Genomic DNA, 16,879 nt, shown 5'->3' with positions numbered 1-16,879 from the left:
TTTATCCGAGTTTTTTTTATCATAAGCAGGTTAAAAGTGTGTTTTTGTGAGCAGAAGTTAGTTAAAGCGAGTTTGCAAGTGGGTTTAACCGAGTCTTTTATTATTGAAGCAGGTTTAAGTGGGTGTTTTTATTAACTCAAGCTGGTTTTAGTCGGTTTAAGTGGGTGTTTTTATTAACACAAGCTGGTTTTAGTGGGTGAGTTAAACTTAGACTTTTTCAAAAGCGGTCAGAAGTGGGTCTTGTAGGAAATAAGTTGGTATTTTGCAATTTTAATATTTTGGAGACATTGCCTTAAAAACTCGCTTAAAACTCAGTTGTGAATAAAGTGGGTTTTTTGCATTTAATACATTTTTTCTCATATTGAGTAGAAATATTGACACCTCCTACTTCATTTATGTTGTATAAACAACAGTTGTATTGAATGAAAATACTTTTAACAAAAAGTTCTTGTTATTTCATAGATTCCAAAGGCTGTCAAAGTATTTTATATCCCTCAGGTTAAACAATTAAAATTTCAACGCAACTTAATAAAATACGCATGACTAGCAGCACATACACTATATTTAATTTAATGCCTTTGTTGTCAACAGCATTTGATTTTTAAAAATAAGTTGTCATGCTTAAAAATATCAACAAAGGTGTAACTTATAACTTTAATTTATTGGCTCAGACATAGATAACATAAAATTATAACACACAAGTTAAATATAAATGCAAGCACTTTGGTAAGTGCTAAGATACTTCAAATTAAAAGAGATAACATACATTATAAATAAATTGTGCTAAGCTAGAAGTTTTCAATAAATATTTCTTGAAAATAAAATACTACAAAAACTATATTTCATAATTTGATTAAACACAATTTTTATTTCATAGAATACTGCAAAGTAGATTAACTGTTTTTCTCAGTAATAACTCAATACAGTGTACATAGCATGCAACTTTACAATCAACAAAAACCAAGTTGAATCAGTGTTTTTTTCCAGTTAATTTTGGGGCAGAAAAAGGGCACCATTCCCAGTGGCTAAAAGTAGATATTTTGCCCAAATAGAAGTAAAAAAATCCCATCCAGAGTCACTTTAAGGCATTCTTTTATTTTCTGAATTATGAAATGTGATGAAAGTAACCAAAATTTGACTTGTAAATAGATTATGAGAAGTCATAATGTTATTCAGTAAATTTAATCTAACAAGAAAGCATCATAAAAGCAAAATTATTATTTCGCAATTAAGTGAAAATATCGCTATTTTTCCCCAATTCAATTGGCCCGGCCCCAATCCCAAAGAAAAAAACACTGTTCATTATTTTAAGAAATCAATCAATATAGAAACTGACAGTAATTATATACAAATATACAGAATATGGCATAACTTACCATTCATTAATAAAAAGTAGGGGTAACAAAAACTATGTCATTAAAACTGGTATGTATATACTAAGATAAGTCCTCGCTGTACAACCAATTTGAAAGTTTGTTTCATTTAATTTTATCAGTTTATTTTCTGTCCAGCATCTGTTTTTACTTTGACAGTTCAACCACATAGCCCATGGAAGTGTGGTAGGCGGCTGACACACATGAGGTCTTTGTTTCCATCAATCAGAAGGACCTGTTCCAGTATTTCATCAACAGGGATAAGTTTCTTGTCCTGTGTTTCCTTAACCAAAAGAAGGTGACTCACATGTTTACAGACAAAACCCGTCACTACAAGTATACTAATGTCTGCTAGACACTTGTCAGTCTGACTTTCATGAATATATTTATTAATGAAAGCCAAATCTCCAGTTGTTGTAAGCACAGCATAGCACACTCTCTTCTGCTGTCTTGAGTACAATCTTGATGTGATGATCTGTCCATTTGGCAGTTGTACTCTTGCTGCAGATGAAATGTTTGGTTTTGTCGACAGGTTCAGTAATTCCCCCACATGTCTGGTGGTAATGTCATCTGATACTGGGTTGGTCTTGCCTGCAATATGGCAATTGCTGCATTGTGTCAATGATTTTATTCTTCTTCCTGTTGACAGCATGTCTGATGTGAACGCTTTCAAGTCCTCTGATTTTATGTTGTCAACCTCTGCAGATAGCTGCTTCCTTGCAAAAAGAGTTGAAAGCAGCTGCTTGCTAACATCTCCTGTTCCGTGGGAGGATTTGATCAAATATCCATTCAGGTCTTCAAAACCGAAGCATGACCATGCCCAGAGTGGCCCATGTTTCCGAACATACTGGACAAGATGGCAGCCAATGTTGTGTATGTTGAGTCCACAGTTTTGGGGGCCATACAGAGTCTGGAATGAGATCTGAAACTTCGCCAAAGTAAGCTCTGCTCGTTCCAGGTCTTCTTCTGTTATAGAATCACCCAACAGGAGGTAAATGCCTTCGACCAGAAAGCACAGGTTGTCCAGGTATCTGGGTTTTAGAAGCCCATGAACACATGGGATACTATAAAATAGCAGCCAGTGTTGCAGCTCTGAAGCTTTCCAGTGGGACAAATTTCCTTCCAGACGACGGGGCAGGCGTGTGAAGGCGTCAACTGGCTTCATCGCAAGAAGTCTCCTATCTATTTCTTTGACATGATTGCCAAGGTAAAAGTCTTCTTTAGAATTGGCTTTTCCCATCCACAAAGAAAGTAGTTTCTTGGTAGTTCCAAGCAGCACTCCGTGCATGTAGTCTGGCACACAGGCAGTTACCAGGTCTAGGTAAAGTATGCCAAAGAGCACTGAAGTGCTCTTTATGCCTTTAACAGGTGAATTTTTGTTCAAAGCCTCCTCAGCATTGGACAAGACAGTGTCGACAGTTCTCATAGTTGTTGGAGTGTCGTTCAATGGATAGCCACGACAGTGTCCTTTTCCCTGCTTGTAAACCTGTCCTGGCTCTTCACAGGTGATACATCCATGCTCGCCGTTGTGCTGTACCATCTCCAAAACTTGAGCTTTTGCCTGCAGGTCCATAGTAATGCATGTAAGGGTGACCTTCATGGAGACATCATTTAACTTGATGCCTTGTGTAGACAAGATGTTGAGCTCCTCCACAAGCGGGTTCAGGTACGTCTTAAAACAGGGCTTGCCGCTTCCTTGCCATAACCCCCAAATTAATAGATTCTGTGTAAGGAACCTTTCGTTTGGTGGCAAGTTATTAATGGTGAACAGGACAGGCCACAGACTTACTGAGGACGAGTTGTACAATGGTATGCCGTCTGTATTCATGGTCAGTGTTACATTTCCATTTTCAATTTTCTTCAGCATTCCATCACGCTTTAAGATTTCTTTGAGCTGTTGGGCTATTGGCACAATGGAGAAATAACACTTTCTTCGTTTCTGGTGCTGTTTGTCTATTTGTCCCATATACCTTAATTCATCACAACCCTCAGTCTGACAGATGTATTCTTCTTCTGTAGTATATGGTACTCCACACTTTCCACAATAGTCTATCGTCAATGGCTGTACTTCACTAAAAATACTCCTTATGTTTGTGGCAGACACATCTTCAAAGTCTTTGTCACTGGCCAGTAATTTAAGCAGACGTACCAAATGTTCAGAGGCGGTGACAGAAAGCTTCATCTTGTTTACATATGATAAAATAGCCATATATTTATCACGTTGTGATGGAACGTCAATTTCTTCATTGTTCATTATATCAAGCAATCCAGATTCACATTGACAATCTAACAATATATTGTCTTCGTCAGTTCCCTCACTGGCATCCTGTTCAGGCTGGATCTGTTCTTGTTGGGGCTCTGGGTTGTGTCGCATTCTTGTTCTTTTTGGTACAGGGGCGATGTCATCCAATTCGTACCTCTTGTATGGTCCCCTTACTTGCCAATCAAAATCTAAAAGTGTAAAGGGATTGATTATAAAAACAACTCTTAATATTGAACTCTTTACATTATTTAGTCAATAATGCCTATTTTCAACAGGCTGGTAAGCAATATAATGTACTGACAATCCAACCTTTAGACATTCCAGTTTTAAAGACAAAAATATTTATAATATTGATTATTTGACAATTGTTAAGCAGTGTTGCTACAGTTTCGATATTTTTTTTTATTAATAGATTTTGCTGATACTCTAATATTAGTTAAACAAGTATATACAAAATAACAAGAACTGTGTCCAGAGGACACTGCTGCCCTCACTTTGCATGTTTGCTTAAAAAAAATAATAGCATGAAGTTGTTGCAAAAACTGATTTGGGTTGCAGCAAAAATTCCCTCCTTTATGATCATCTACACAATATGGGTTTTTAATCCAAAACCACCAATCGGTCAAAAAGGAGTTGTGGTCACAAAATTAAATAATAACAGTTCCATTTTATAAACATGATTTATGCGTGATTTAATATTTAGTATATGTCTCAATGATAATAGTTACTACTTAATTATACAAAAATAATCATATTATTTATTACTATTTAATATTATTTAATATTTAGTATACGTCTTTAGGATAATAGTTTCTACTCACTCTACTAATGATAATCATATTCTACATTACTAGTTTCTATATGATTTAATATTGTTGTCAATGTTAACTAGATTTAGGTTATTACGTCACAAATCATATGCTCAGCAGGTTCATTTCATTTATTTGTGCACTTATAAAAATAACGCATTTACATCAAAACTAGAAAATGCCAGAATTTATATTAATTAAATCCTCAAATAATGCATGTTTATATAAAATTACGGTATATTTGCAGCTATGTAAATAAATTGACATTTACTGAAAGCAATAAATACCAAAGACTAGATGTTCATAAGGTGTATACCAAAAAAAATCAATTTTGTATATCACTGGCATTGAAAAACTGCAGAAATTCACATTACAGAAAGTTTGTATTTTAAGGATATAAAAAGATTTCAAAAACAGAGTTCTCTAAAAACTAGAGCTTTGTCACTAAGGTGATGAATACCCCAACATGCCGCATTGACACAGAATATGCACTAAGTGACCCCGTGACCTAGTTTTTGACCCGGCATGACCCATATTTGAACTCGACCTAGACATCATTTAGATACAACTTCTGACCAAGTTTGGTGAAGATTGGATGAAAACAACTCAAATTAGAGAGCGGACACTTGATACGGACCTACAGGCTACCAACTGTAAGACAGACAGACCGACAGACAAGCTCACTCCTATACACCCCCAAAAACTTTGTTTTTAATTATGTATTGTAAACACTGATTTATTACCATGATAAAACAATCCCAGGACACACAACATCTATGTCAGTAACCTCTTACCTGGCACATTATCAACTAAGCCAAATTATTATCTCTTAATGTTCAATGGGATAACGCATATTACTTACCATGAACTTGTGCAGGATGTTTCTTTTCAATGTGGGACTGCAGTCGCTGTTTACGTGACAATATCTGGCCACAAATGGTGCACGTCCATGGGTGCCCTGAAAAATTAAGTCGTTATACTTATAAATAAAGTTACCGCTTTACCTTAGATTATTGAGAGCTTTTATTGTAAATATTTACCAGAAAGTGCTTTAAAAATGTTAAAAACAGGGTTATCGGGTACTGAATATAAACTTGGAAAGAAGCAAGTTTGCAGTAATAATAGAGTCGTGTTGAAACAGATGTATTGGGGAATAGTTCGAGTCGGGATTTTACTATCTCTGCGGGAAAGACTTAACACTTGAAAGGGGGTTTATTTTGCCGGTCTGAAAACTCGAAGAGGGTTTGTTCTGCTATGAAAGAGGGTTTCTTCCGTGTATGCAAAATGTAAAGTTTCTTCCGCTATGCCGTTTTTAGGGAAGGGGTTTCTTCCGAAGGGGGTTTATTCCGGTAGTTCATTTTTATTCATATCATTCTATTTTCTAATTTACCATGAAATTCATTGATTTTTGCTTTAAATATTTTCCCAATTTAGGGTGAATTGACGCTTGAATTCCAAATTTCATGGGTATCAATCATGTTCCCAAAGTAGTGAAAAAAAGGATATAAAATGCACATTATATAAATCAGACTGTATACAAATTGCTGAACCTTTGAGGGAGTCATGAACATTTTTTTAATTTGGGAAAGATGATAAAAACCACTGATCAATTTTCTGGACATTTTTTTTCCAAACAACAGAAACAGGGTTAGGCCAAGACTTACTGAAATGATCAAAATAATTAACTTCATGTGAGTAAGGCAACAAAGTACAGGATTAACATGTTACAAAATGTGTTCTTATTTTGTCTCTAACGTGTTTATTAGTAAATTAAACTAGATTGTCAGGGTGTTTTTTTGCCCGATTTTATAGCCGAATAATGGCTATGTTCCCAATGGCAAAAAGCATGCTTTTTTCCCAAAATTCGGAAAAAAAACAATGTAAAAAAACAACATTTTTTTAAAGATGTGTATAATGATTATTTTATCTCAATTACATTTAACAAAGTATATAATAAAGATTTATATGATGTTATTCTGTTACTTTGAATTATTATAAGACTTATATCAAATTATTTTTCTCCAATTCAGGTGAATGCGAGAAAAAAAATCAATTCTGAATTTATTTTCCCTATTTGTTGAAAATGCCGATAAAATTCCCAATTCCAAAGCCATGGGCTATCTTTCCAAAGGGGGGGGGGGGAGAGAAAAAAAACTAAAATTATAATATATTCTTTTGTCAGAGGTGTAATTCTGCGTAAATATATGTAGAGTAACTTTCATTGAAGATCAATGGACTAAAAAGTTTGCAAATCATTGAATTAATTGATTTGCCAAATACTGAAAAGGCTCTTTAAGGTATTTTTTTCTTGAATTTTTCGTAAATATATGTAGAGTAACTTTCATTGAATATCAATGGACTAAAAAGTTTGCAAATCATTGAATTAATTGATTTGCCAAATACTGAAAAGGCTCTTTAAGGTATTTTTTTCTTGAATTTTTCGTAAATATATGTAGAGTAACTTTCATTGAATATCAATGGACTAAAAAGTTTGCAAATCATTGAATTAATTGATTTGCCAAATACTGAAAAGGCTCTTTAAGGTATTTTTTTCTTGAATTTTTAATCATTTAATTTATGATTCATGCCAACAAATGAACCATATGAATAAAAAAAAATGTCATTTTATACCTTTCCGATTTCTATTTGGATCTGAGGCAGATCCATTTGGATCTGAGGCAGATCCATTTGGATCTGAGGCAGAAGTGCTGGCCATCTGAAGGTATCTACACTCAGGTTTGACCAGTTCGGCATTCACAGTTTGTCACTTCTAAACATGAGTCCTAAAAAAGACAGATATATGCTAATTAACATTTACTGCATAGTTCATACCCAGCAAAAAAAAGAGTTGTCCTTGTACTTCAGAAAATTATTGTATTACATGATCCAGAATAATAGTGTGTTTGGCAACACCCTATCATAGTCAGGATTGATTGCTCGGGAATAACAAGTAGAAGGCAACCTTGATGTTAGAAAATATAGACCTAAGAAAGCCATTTCATGTTGGCATGGTGAATTATGTAAAATAAAAAATTGTTAAATGATAGTGAACCACTGAATTTCTTTTTTGCTTTACTGTTTTTTTTTTTATTATTGTAAGGGTGCCAATTTTCTATACCTTTCCAATAAAATCTGGGAATAACTGAAATTAATATCCCCAAAGGCAAAGATAATCAACTTGGGTTGGCCATGGACGTAATAACACCACTGACAAAATCGCATAATGCTATGTGCATCTAAACCGTTCATCATAACCTTTTAATGAAGCATTAGTTTCTAGCAATAACAGTGTATAGATCGTTCAATTAAAGAACAGTATCATAACGCGATCGCTAAAATAAATGACAATCGCGGAAATATATGGCAAATTATTAATCGGGCAAACCCCCAATCAAATTAAAATACACAAGAGACAAACAAACACGCGTATCATTTGCATTTTCAAATATATTTAAAAATATAGTTAATTAGATCTAATATCATGGTCTAATCAGGTTTCTTTTAAGTGTTTGCGCGCAATAGAGTCCGCCATCTTGTTTGATTTTAATACGTGCAAAAGCCAGCAATCTGTATCTACCACACGTTGCCGGGAATTTTTCTAGTAGTAGTACTCAGCTTTTCATATAAATTATCCAAAATATGTTTGACTACATGCAAAAAAGAGCACCATTTTATACTTTTATTCAAGTACGAACAGAAATTTTATCTAAGACCCATTGACAATTTTGTTTAACAAAAATGATTTAAACGTAAAGTCGTTTATCGGATTATAAAAAATAAATAAAAAATAGCTCAACTTACGATTAGGTGCCGCTTTAAAACTTGGATTTCGTCAACATCTGTTTACATCTCAATGAAATTGCGTGTCGAGAAAATTGTTTCCTTCAAGCTTCCTTACAATTGTTTGAATTTGCGGTGATTTCGTGGTTTTCAAAATTTGCGAGGATGAAATCGTAAATAGCCGATCTAAGCTCGGAACCAATCAAATATCTTGGCGGAGGTTCTGGTAATGCTGCTTGTTTAGTGTATTAACTATCCACAAATACAGAACATATGTTAGGAACGTAAACTATTACCCAAAACATTTAGTTATGTCCTTATATCAAGTAATTACGTCATATTTTGTCTTAGGCCTTTGCTAAACCAAGATGGCAAACACGAATTATTCATGTGGCCCAGGGAGTTTGTTTTATTTTAGGTGCTTAACCAAGTCTTACAGTACATTAAAAAGTGAACATATTTAAAAATAAACAATAACGTAATCGTCTTTGAATAGCTGTTGAATCTCTATTAAAAAGTATGTTGTTTTTTTTTAAAAGTTGAAAAATTATCACAGCAACACAAATTGGCAAGAACATTTTATAAATATATTTATAAAGATCTGTCAGACGTTCTTGTTCTCGGGTATTTGTTTGTTTGGAAAATGTAAAATTGGTTTAATCAGAGACGTACACATTCCTGATTTAATTTGTAATAAATAATATAATACTAATAAAACATATTTACCACTCAAATTTTATTTACGCCATAAACTGTAACCGTATAAAAGCACATGTAAAATTATGCCACAAATAAAAGAAATGGAGTTTAAGTATTCTCTCTATATATACTTTATATATATTCTATATTCATTTTTTTAAATTTATTTTTTTATAAATGTTCGGAGTTTATGTCATTTAAAAACTGTACTGCATTCAACTTTCCGTGTAAGTTTGTACACGTTCCTATATGGCCTGTGACAAACGTTATACAATTGAGATAATTAGATGTTCTCAAACGATGTGAATTAATTGTTTTCACACTTTTAACAATTGACCTTCAATTAATATTCAGTCTTCGATATTTTTTTCGAGTGGCAAAAATAAAAATGGCGATACAACGCTTTAGAACTTTGAAACACGTACTGAAAAGTTATTATTGTGTTTTATCTTAATAATTGTGTTATATGGGAACGGATATATCATTTTCTTTCAAATGCCACAAACCCAAAATATCAACGAATGGAATCTATTTCCCATGCACAAAATAAGGCAATAATTACATAATAGATATATAGATTTATTTTGGAGATGGCATACATACACACAATGCATTAAAAGAACATGTACATAAAACAATATGAAGTAAAAAAAAATAATAATTATATAATTGACAAGTACATGCATATAATGCACTATGGCACTCACACTTACGCCAAGGATTACACAAAAAGAGCAATATCCCTAATTTCCATTGTGGTCCTTTGTTTGACAAGTTACGTGTCAGCAAATACACCGGATACTGTCATATCTGATGGCAGACGCCATAAAGTTGATTATCACCTCTTTGATGACAGCTGGAAGCCAGGACCGACAAGGGGCTTTCCTTCTGATGTAGACGATAATAATTTTAATCCGTTATCAATTTTTTTTTAATGTAAATATATATTGTATATCACAATTAATAAGTTATAGCTTGAATGTTTTATACAAAAATAAAATACATTAAAACAATGCAAGACCCGTCTACCAAACACGATTTTGCGAGAAAAATTAAACTGCCACGAAATAAACAATAATTCAAAACAACAACAAAAATGCGCCCACTTAATTAAATAAATACAATATACATTACAAAACAACTATTCATACCTTATGTTAAAGTGTGTTCTAGAACAGTTTATTTACTACAGCAAAAATAGGAATGTAGATTTAGGTGAAAAAATATCAATACGTAACGAACTACATAATTATATATTTATCTAATCCAGAGGATTATTATTACAATTGACGTGTACTCATTAATACGTTTTATACGTTAAATGAGAAAACACGTTGTGAAATTTAACAAGATTGGATTAACGAGAAATCAATGACCAGCTGACTAAACTGCAAACAACCATTCTCAAATATATTTGGAATGGACATTATGTTAGGAATGCTGTTATCACAAAAGACATATTTATTATGGATATATGATCCATTTTGAAAAACGGGTCAGCGATAGATTTGATGGTAAAACGTTACAGGAATAGTCTTTCTCTTTTTTACATTTCACTTCATTTGTAACAAAACGATTCATAATTTCAAAGAATAGATTCACGTTAACTTATTCGTTATATCAAAGACCGAATAAAAAGTGCTTATTTGATTTTCATATATACGTTTGAGTAGGAGACTACACTAATGGGATTGTTTACCCTCGGGACTTCGGTTAAAGTAGGAGACTAAAGGATTGATGCGTAATATGTACACTCAATTAAACAACATGCAAACGAAGTGAGGGGCCGTTGTCGTTTGGTTTTTTGTAAACGGAAATGTCCGATTGTGAATGCGTCTTAACGGAAATGTCCGGATGCGAAAGCGTCTTTTCGATTGGTGGAAATTACTCCCGTAAGTTTGCCGATTGGAAAACCGTTTCTCTGATTGGTCAAAAATTTCGATACGTTACGCTACTGCGAGAGCGCGAACTTTGACATTCGACCTGCAAAATCAAAACAACCACCATGTTTGCAATTGTGTTTTGGGAAGATTCAACATTTTCCGTTATAGCTTTAAGAGGCATCGTTTCCCCTAGGAAAGAGGAACACGAGTATTATGTCGGAGATTTAGTCCAGGCCAAGTTTCAGGGGAAGTTGTACTCCGCAACTATATATGAAATTGGAGGTAAGTTTTGTTAAACTTTTGAAAGTGAAAGTGTTACAATCATGTCCATGTTTGCAATCCACAAAGTTAATTCCTCCAGATTTATTTTAATATAAAATTGCTCAACAGCGTTTCTTATTCCAAAGCTTTTTTTTTTACTTAATCCATACGTAATTTGATTGATTATCTTGGTGATTAATTTTCGAGAAATATAGATATTAATTATGATGGACGAAAATCCTTTTTCTTAAGCTTCAGTTCAATGAACGTTTGTTCTTTGCTTGTTTTTTTTGCACAGCGCGAATGGAGCATTTTCGTGCATTTATTATCAAGAATATGTAAAATGACCAATGTTGAATATTTTGTTTCTTTCAGACAACAGAGGAAATCTCAACAAAACTCTGAATGCAGGTTTCAAGATTGATATGTCAAGTAAGACCAAGCTTAAATTTCCATATTTACATTTCGTTAATTCATAGAAGGCACAAAACAAACTCAAGTTATAGCAGCTTCTTTCTATGAAGTTATGGTTTCTAGCAAAAACCTTGTATTTGCAATCTCAGTTTCTTTATCAACCATTGCAGTTAGTTTAGTTTAAACCTTATTTTAGCTTGATTGCATCGAAAGCTTAAGACTTTTGAACTTTCTCGAGTCCGTTTCCTGGGAAGAACCAGTACTTGGTGCCTACGGTGCAGATAATGAGAATCCAGAGTAGGGATTGAACCCACAAACTCCCAATCGCTAGGCGGACACCCCATCCACTACACCCCTGCGACCTTGACCATTACAGTAGAAGGTCAAATAATGTTTTACAGGTTCACAGATACTCCATGAACAGTCCAGTACTGTTATTTACAGCTAGCCATGCAGGATATTGTTATGTATTGATCTGATGGTTTTCATACTGATGATGTTGTTACAGGAGTGCAACCAGATGCCCAACGCAAGCGTCACACATCAGCACCTGAGGAGGAAAACAAGCAAGGAGCCGATGAGCCACACAAGAAAAAGAGGCGCTACCAGTCCAGCGACTCTGATTTACAGTCGACAGACCCTCTTGGTATGTGTTTTGATGTTAATTTAGCTTTTTAAAACCAGTAAAAGCATTTTCAAAATTTGTAACTCAGTATTTATATTTAACACATTGTATTTAACATATTCTTAACCCTTTGCATGCTGGGAAATTTGTCGTCTGCTAAAATGTCGTCTGCTGAATTTCTAAAATTAGCATTTTCTTTGATTTTTTTGAAAGAATACTATCAGAATAGAAAACAGTTTGAATCCTGATGAGACGCCACGTTCTGTGGCGTCTCATCTAGATCCAAACTGTTTGCAAAGGCTTTCAAAATTCGGTTCCAGCACTGTAAGAGTTAAGCGTTGAATGAATAATATGCCAAAATGGCAATACATTTTTTGTGTGGGCATTACTGGCCATTTCATGAAATTAAGATCTATATGCTAGTTGATAAATATTGATATCAAGGTAGCTTTATATTCAGGAGAAAAAACATAAGCATATATTATGACACATAAATTCTGCACTTGAGCAATTTTGATAACAAGGAGTCAGAACAAACCCTGTCTTTGAAGTATATGGGAGCAGTTAAAGTAAAATAGGCTAAATACTGGCTAGAGTGATAATTGTCCCTGAATGATTGTTTAATGTTTGATGAGTTTTAACAATTTCCAAAATAGAAATTAGTAGTTTGGCTATGAATTGAAAAAACATGAATTGAGATTGGAATGTTAAGTTGAATAACAATTGAGAAAATTGCATTTGCAATATTTCACTTCAGTTGAAAGGTATGATAGCAACACTTTTATTATACAGTGGTACAGGCCAGGCAGATATTATTAAAGCGAAGATCATCGGTGATGTCAGAACAAGTAACTGCTCAACCTGAGGCCCTTGCTACAGTGACTAACATGCCAGTGACTCCATCAGCAAGTAAGCTATCAACGACTTATGATGTGATGCCAACGGCCCTGGTATCCTCTTCTGTTGAAGCATCGGCTTGGAACCCTGTGCCGGCCATTCCTCTACAGATGACCCTTCTGCCAGCCACCTCTCTGCAAGACACATCCACACATATGACTCCTCTGCCAGCCACCCCTCTACAGATGACTTCTCCGCCAGTCACGTCCACACAGAATACCCCTCTGCCAGCCTTACCTCTACAGATGACCCCTCAGCCTGCCACATGCACACAGATGACCCCTCATGCTCTGCCAGTCACATCCACACAGATGACCCCTCTGCCAGCCACACCTACACAATTGACATCTCCGCCAGCCACCCCCACCATGATGACCCACACATCAGTGAACTTTGGACACGCAGCATGCAGACAAGATTTCACCTCTTTTGATTATGGACCAGCACCACCATCAGTGAGGGAGGTTTCCTTCATGGAGATGATGACGGGTCCACTTTGTGAGGAAGAGGTAACTTGTCTTGTACTGTTAAGACTTTTGATAGGTATACATTGTTTTTATGTCACCCAGTCTAAACTGTGGCACATACTGTTTTGCCCTGTCTGTTAGTTGGTTTGAGTCAATCTTTAACATTGGTCGCAACTTTTTGCAATATTGAAGATAGCAACTTGATATTTGGTATGCATGTGTTTCTCATGGAGCTGCGCAATTTGATAGGTGAAAGGTCAACGGTCAAATATATGGGGGACAAAGTCAAGTGTTTCACAAACACATTTTGTTTGAAAAGAGCTTTTGTTCTGAAAAACTGCATTAAGTTACACCTGAACATTGAAGGCTAAAATTATTTTCCAGGTTGAGACTGACACCAGCGAGTGCTATGTTGGCTCGTCCTGTCACAGCTGTTGTGAGCAGATAAAGGTGATGCAGACAAGAATCACACAGATGGAGCTGATGCTTAAGGTACTTCAATCATAAGTTCTTGCATTATAAAAATAAAATAAAAAATATGTGAACATTTATAACAAGTGATAAACACTTGTCAAAAAACAACAGTAAAAATATATATACCAAAAAATGCCAAGTGAAAACCCCAACTGTACTTAAAATGGCTGTAATTTTAAATTTTAAGTGTTGTGTCATCACTTCAGCACTGCTTTAGTTTTTAGTTAGCATCGGAATTTTTAACATCGAAAGAAGGCGAGACAATTTTGCTATGCTCGCTTTGCACTGTTATTTATCCGTTGTTTGTCAGTCTAGAACTCAACATATATGACCTTCAAATAGTAATTAAGACTGACATTGGAATTGCTTAAATGGTTGTGTTAACATGATAAATGCAACTTTATTTTGCATAATAATTTTGGTTGTCTGAATCCCTGTTGAATGATTTATGCTAGTTCATTAAAGCTCATGAATTAGGTAAGCAATGGAGTTTTCCTCTGTTTCTTTAATAGCCAAATTAAAACTTTGAAAATTGTGTTTGAACAACTTTTTGGAGATCAATTTAATTAAACACAAACTTAAAACACATGCATCAATGGTCCATTAATATCTTGATTGGCTTGATATCAGTGTCGCAATATTATTCTTTTTACAATTTTAACCACATATACTAAAACACATGGATAATTTGTTTTCTTACCCACTTAAAACACTGAAAAATGCATTTTTGTTTTTCAGATGCAACAGTCAAAACACAACATAGCCAGTTGCGTCACATCGCCAGTTGTGTGTGCATCGATGCCAAAACCTGCCATGCTACAAAAAGACACACTGGTGGCAAGCCCTGTCCATACAGGGAATGACCAATCACTGCAGGTAATGAAACAAAGAACTGCTTATCATAAATAAATAATGATACATAAAATTAAAGTGAGGATACTGTTGAAACTGTTATGTTGTTTTCGAGAGTTCACATGGCTGAACTGTAGTTCCATCATGCTGTCCTCTACTAAAACGTTTTGTATGTGTGTACAAGTGTTGATTGATATTTATCATGTGACAAGCTTACATGTTTTAAGTAGCATTAGGAGTCATTAATTCTAGGGAACTTACGGCAATGCATATAACATAATGAACAGCGCTCTTGTTTTCGATCAGTGGGTTCACTGCTTTCGTTAAAGGAAGTTTGGGAGTAATTTACTTCTGGTTCTTGTTTTAAAACTTCCAAAATTGCACCCATGGAAGTCTCACAACTAGCAATACCAAATGCTTGGAAGTAAAAATTTCAACATATAAGTGCAATGCGCTGATTAAGATGTGACAAATATTTTTAGAGTTTGAAATGTGATGAAAGTAAATTACAAGCTTTGGAAAATTACAAATTGTAAATATATTGTCAAAACTCCTTTTCTTTTTTGGTTGCAGAGTATCATTAAAGCTGAAATTCAGCATGAGACCAGGGAGGTAAAGGCCATCGCACGGGCCATGTGCCGACTCTTCACTCCCCACCAGCTGGTGACTTGCTCCATGAAGGGAGCACCAACCACAACAGGGTCACCAAGACCAAGCCTCCCCGCTGCTGAGAGGAATGCAATCATTGGTACTTTTTCTTCATCATAAGAATTTAAAGAACCAGTTATCCGTATAGAATTTCAATACACAGCCTTCAAATATTTTTCAGATCACTTACTGTTTACAGTCGCATAAATGATCATTATATTACATCATTTGTGAAAAGGGGGAGTTTATTATCCAAGTGACAGTTAACAATAGTTTTTTTTATTGATGAAGACAGGCATTGAAATTTTTTGTCAGTGTCTCTAGTCACTGTCTCCAGGACAATCAGTTCTAAACTCATTTGTGTTGACTTCCTTAATATGCAAATATTTAACCTGTTTCTGGCTAGAGTATTTTCTATTTAAGAACAGATTTAGTTTTTTGGCATGTTTTTAAAATGAATAGTGTGTTATATTTTTCAGAAGTCATAGCCAAAACCTTTAACAGGCCTCTGGTTGACGTCGAAGAAAAGATGAGAGGTTGTTTGAGGCGTCTGCGGCTGATGTACAAGTAGCATGAAGTCTTAGTTAATAAAAATGTGCTGTAAAAATGATTATTTAACCATTGTTTTCTTTTAGATTTGCACCTGTTGCAACAATATTAACTTATTTTTATACTCCCGGTAGGAACTCATATAGCAGTTGAACTGTCCGTCTGTCTGTCTGTCCGTCCGAAAACTTCAACATTGGTCATAACTTTTGTAATATTGAAGATAGCAACTTGATATTTAGCATGCATGTGTATCTCATGGAGCTGCACATTTTGAGTGGTGCAAGGCCAAGGTCATCCTTCAAGGTCAGAGATCAAAATCCAATGGAAGTAATAAGCTTTAAAGAGAGATAATTTCTATACCTGCCAAATGATAAATAGAAACTTTATTTCAAAGCAGCGCAGTGGGGGCATTGTGTTTCTGACAACACATCTCTTGTTTGTATTTTAATTCATACAATCTTACTTTTTTTCAGTTCTTTCTTTGTGTTCACTATTATATTTTATTATAAAAATGCCATGTCTGTCAAAATAGTTTTATCATGCTGTGTATATGTATATATGTTAAATTTTATGTTTTATCGTTTAAAAAGTAAATAGAATTTAATTTATGTTTTTTTTGTTCTTATCATAAAAAAGTTTTCAAGTGGGTGAAAAGTGGGGTTTTACTGAGCATTTAACAGGTTTTAAAGCTAGTTTTTACTGCGTTTAATCTGTGAAAAGCACACATTTAGCTCACTTAATGCTCAAACAATAACCCACTTTTTACTCGCTTAAGAACAGGAAAAACCGACTTGATGTGTAGAAGCGGGTGTAAAAGCCAACATAAAGAAGGAAAACACACTTACTTTTAACCAACTTAAGTTGGTAAAACGCAGTATTAAAGCG

The 16,879-nt window shown here is 34.5% G+C and overlaps 2 protein-coding genes across 3 annotated transcripts; one reads left to right on the top strand and one right to left on the bottom strand.

The window, feature by feature from the left end:
* Positions 1-652: 652 nt before the first annotated feature.
* LOC127841683 (uncharacterized) lies at positions 653-7,987 on the bottom strand. Of its 2 annotated transcripts, none has more exons than XM_052370740.1 (4): positions 7,564-7,987; positions 7,077-7,228; positions 5,308-5,403; positions 653-3,824 (listed from the first exon to the last, which is right to left on the bottom strand). In XM_052370740.1, exons 2-4 carry the CDS (start codon positions 7,159-7,161, stop codon positions 1,534-1,536), a joined length of 2,472 nt encoding a protein of 823 aa, XP_052226700.1. In that variant the 5' UTR covers positions 7,162-7,228; positions 7,564-7,987; the 3' UTR covers positions 653-1,533. The 2 variants fall into 2 exon arrangements, with proteins under 2 accessions (XP_052226700.1, XP_052226701.1); XM_052370741.1 differs by having other exon boundaries at positions 7,701-7,987.
* Positions 7,988-10,834: 2,847 nt separating this feature from the next.
* LOC127841690 (mucin-3A-like) lies at positions 10,835-16,602 on the top strand. Its single transcript, XM_052370752.1, has 8 exons — positions 10,835-11,089; positions 11,444-11,500; positions 11,991-12,128; positions 12,900-13,513; positions 13,856-13,963; positions 14,684-14,821; positions 15,371-15,545; positions 15,925-16,602. The coding sequence occupies exons 1-8, from the start codon at positions 10,930-10,932 to the stop codon at positions 16,014-16,016; spliced, it is 1,482 nt and encodes a 493-aa protein (XP_052226712.1). The 5' UTR covers positions 10,835-10,929; the 3' UTR covers positions 16,017-16,602.
* Positions 16,603-16,879: the final 277 nt, after the last annotated feature.

Source organism: Dreissena polymorpha, chromosome 8, assembly GCF_020536995.1.
Source record: "Dreissena polymorpha isolate Duluth1 chromosome 8, UMN_Dpol_1.0, whole genome shotgun sequence".
NCBI lineage: Eukaryota > Metazoa > Mollusca > Bivalvia > Myida > Dreissenidae > Dreissena > Dreissena polymorpha.
This window is presented reverse-complemented; position numbering and strand designations above follow the sequence as displayed.

What these genes read in the sequence shown, in the direction of transcription:
- LOC127841683 (XM_052370740.1), bottom strand. Translation starts at nt 7,161, where the DNA reads ATGGCCAGCACTTCTGCCTCAGATCCAAATGGATCTGCCTCAGATCCA. An exon ending in TCCAAATAGAAATCGGAAAG is followed by an intron (nt 5,404 to 7,076) that starts GTATAAAATGAC and finishes TTAATTTTTCAG; the next exon opens with GGCACCCATGGACGTGCACC. An exon ending in ACATCCTGCACAAGTTCATG is followed by an intron (nt 3,825 to 5,307) that starts GTAAGTAATATG and finishes TTACACTTTTAG; the next exon opens with ATTTTGATTGGCAAGTAAGG.
- LOC127841690 (XM_052370752.1), top strand. Translation starts at nt 10,930, where the DNA reads ATGTTTGCAATTGTGTTTTGGGAAGATTCAACATTTTCCGTTATAGCT. An exon ending in GGAATGACCAATCACTGCAG is followed by an intron (nt 14,822 to 15,370) that starts GTAATGAAACAA and finishes TTTTGGTTGCAG; the next exon opens with AGTATCATTAAAGCTGAAAT. An exon ending in TGAGAGGAATGCAATCATTG is followed by an intron (nt 15,546 to 15,924) that starts GTACTTTTTCTT and finishes TATATTTTTCAG; the next exon opens with AAGTCATAGCCAAAACCTTT.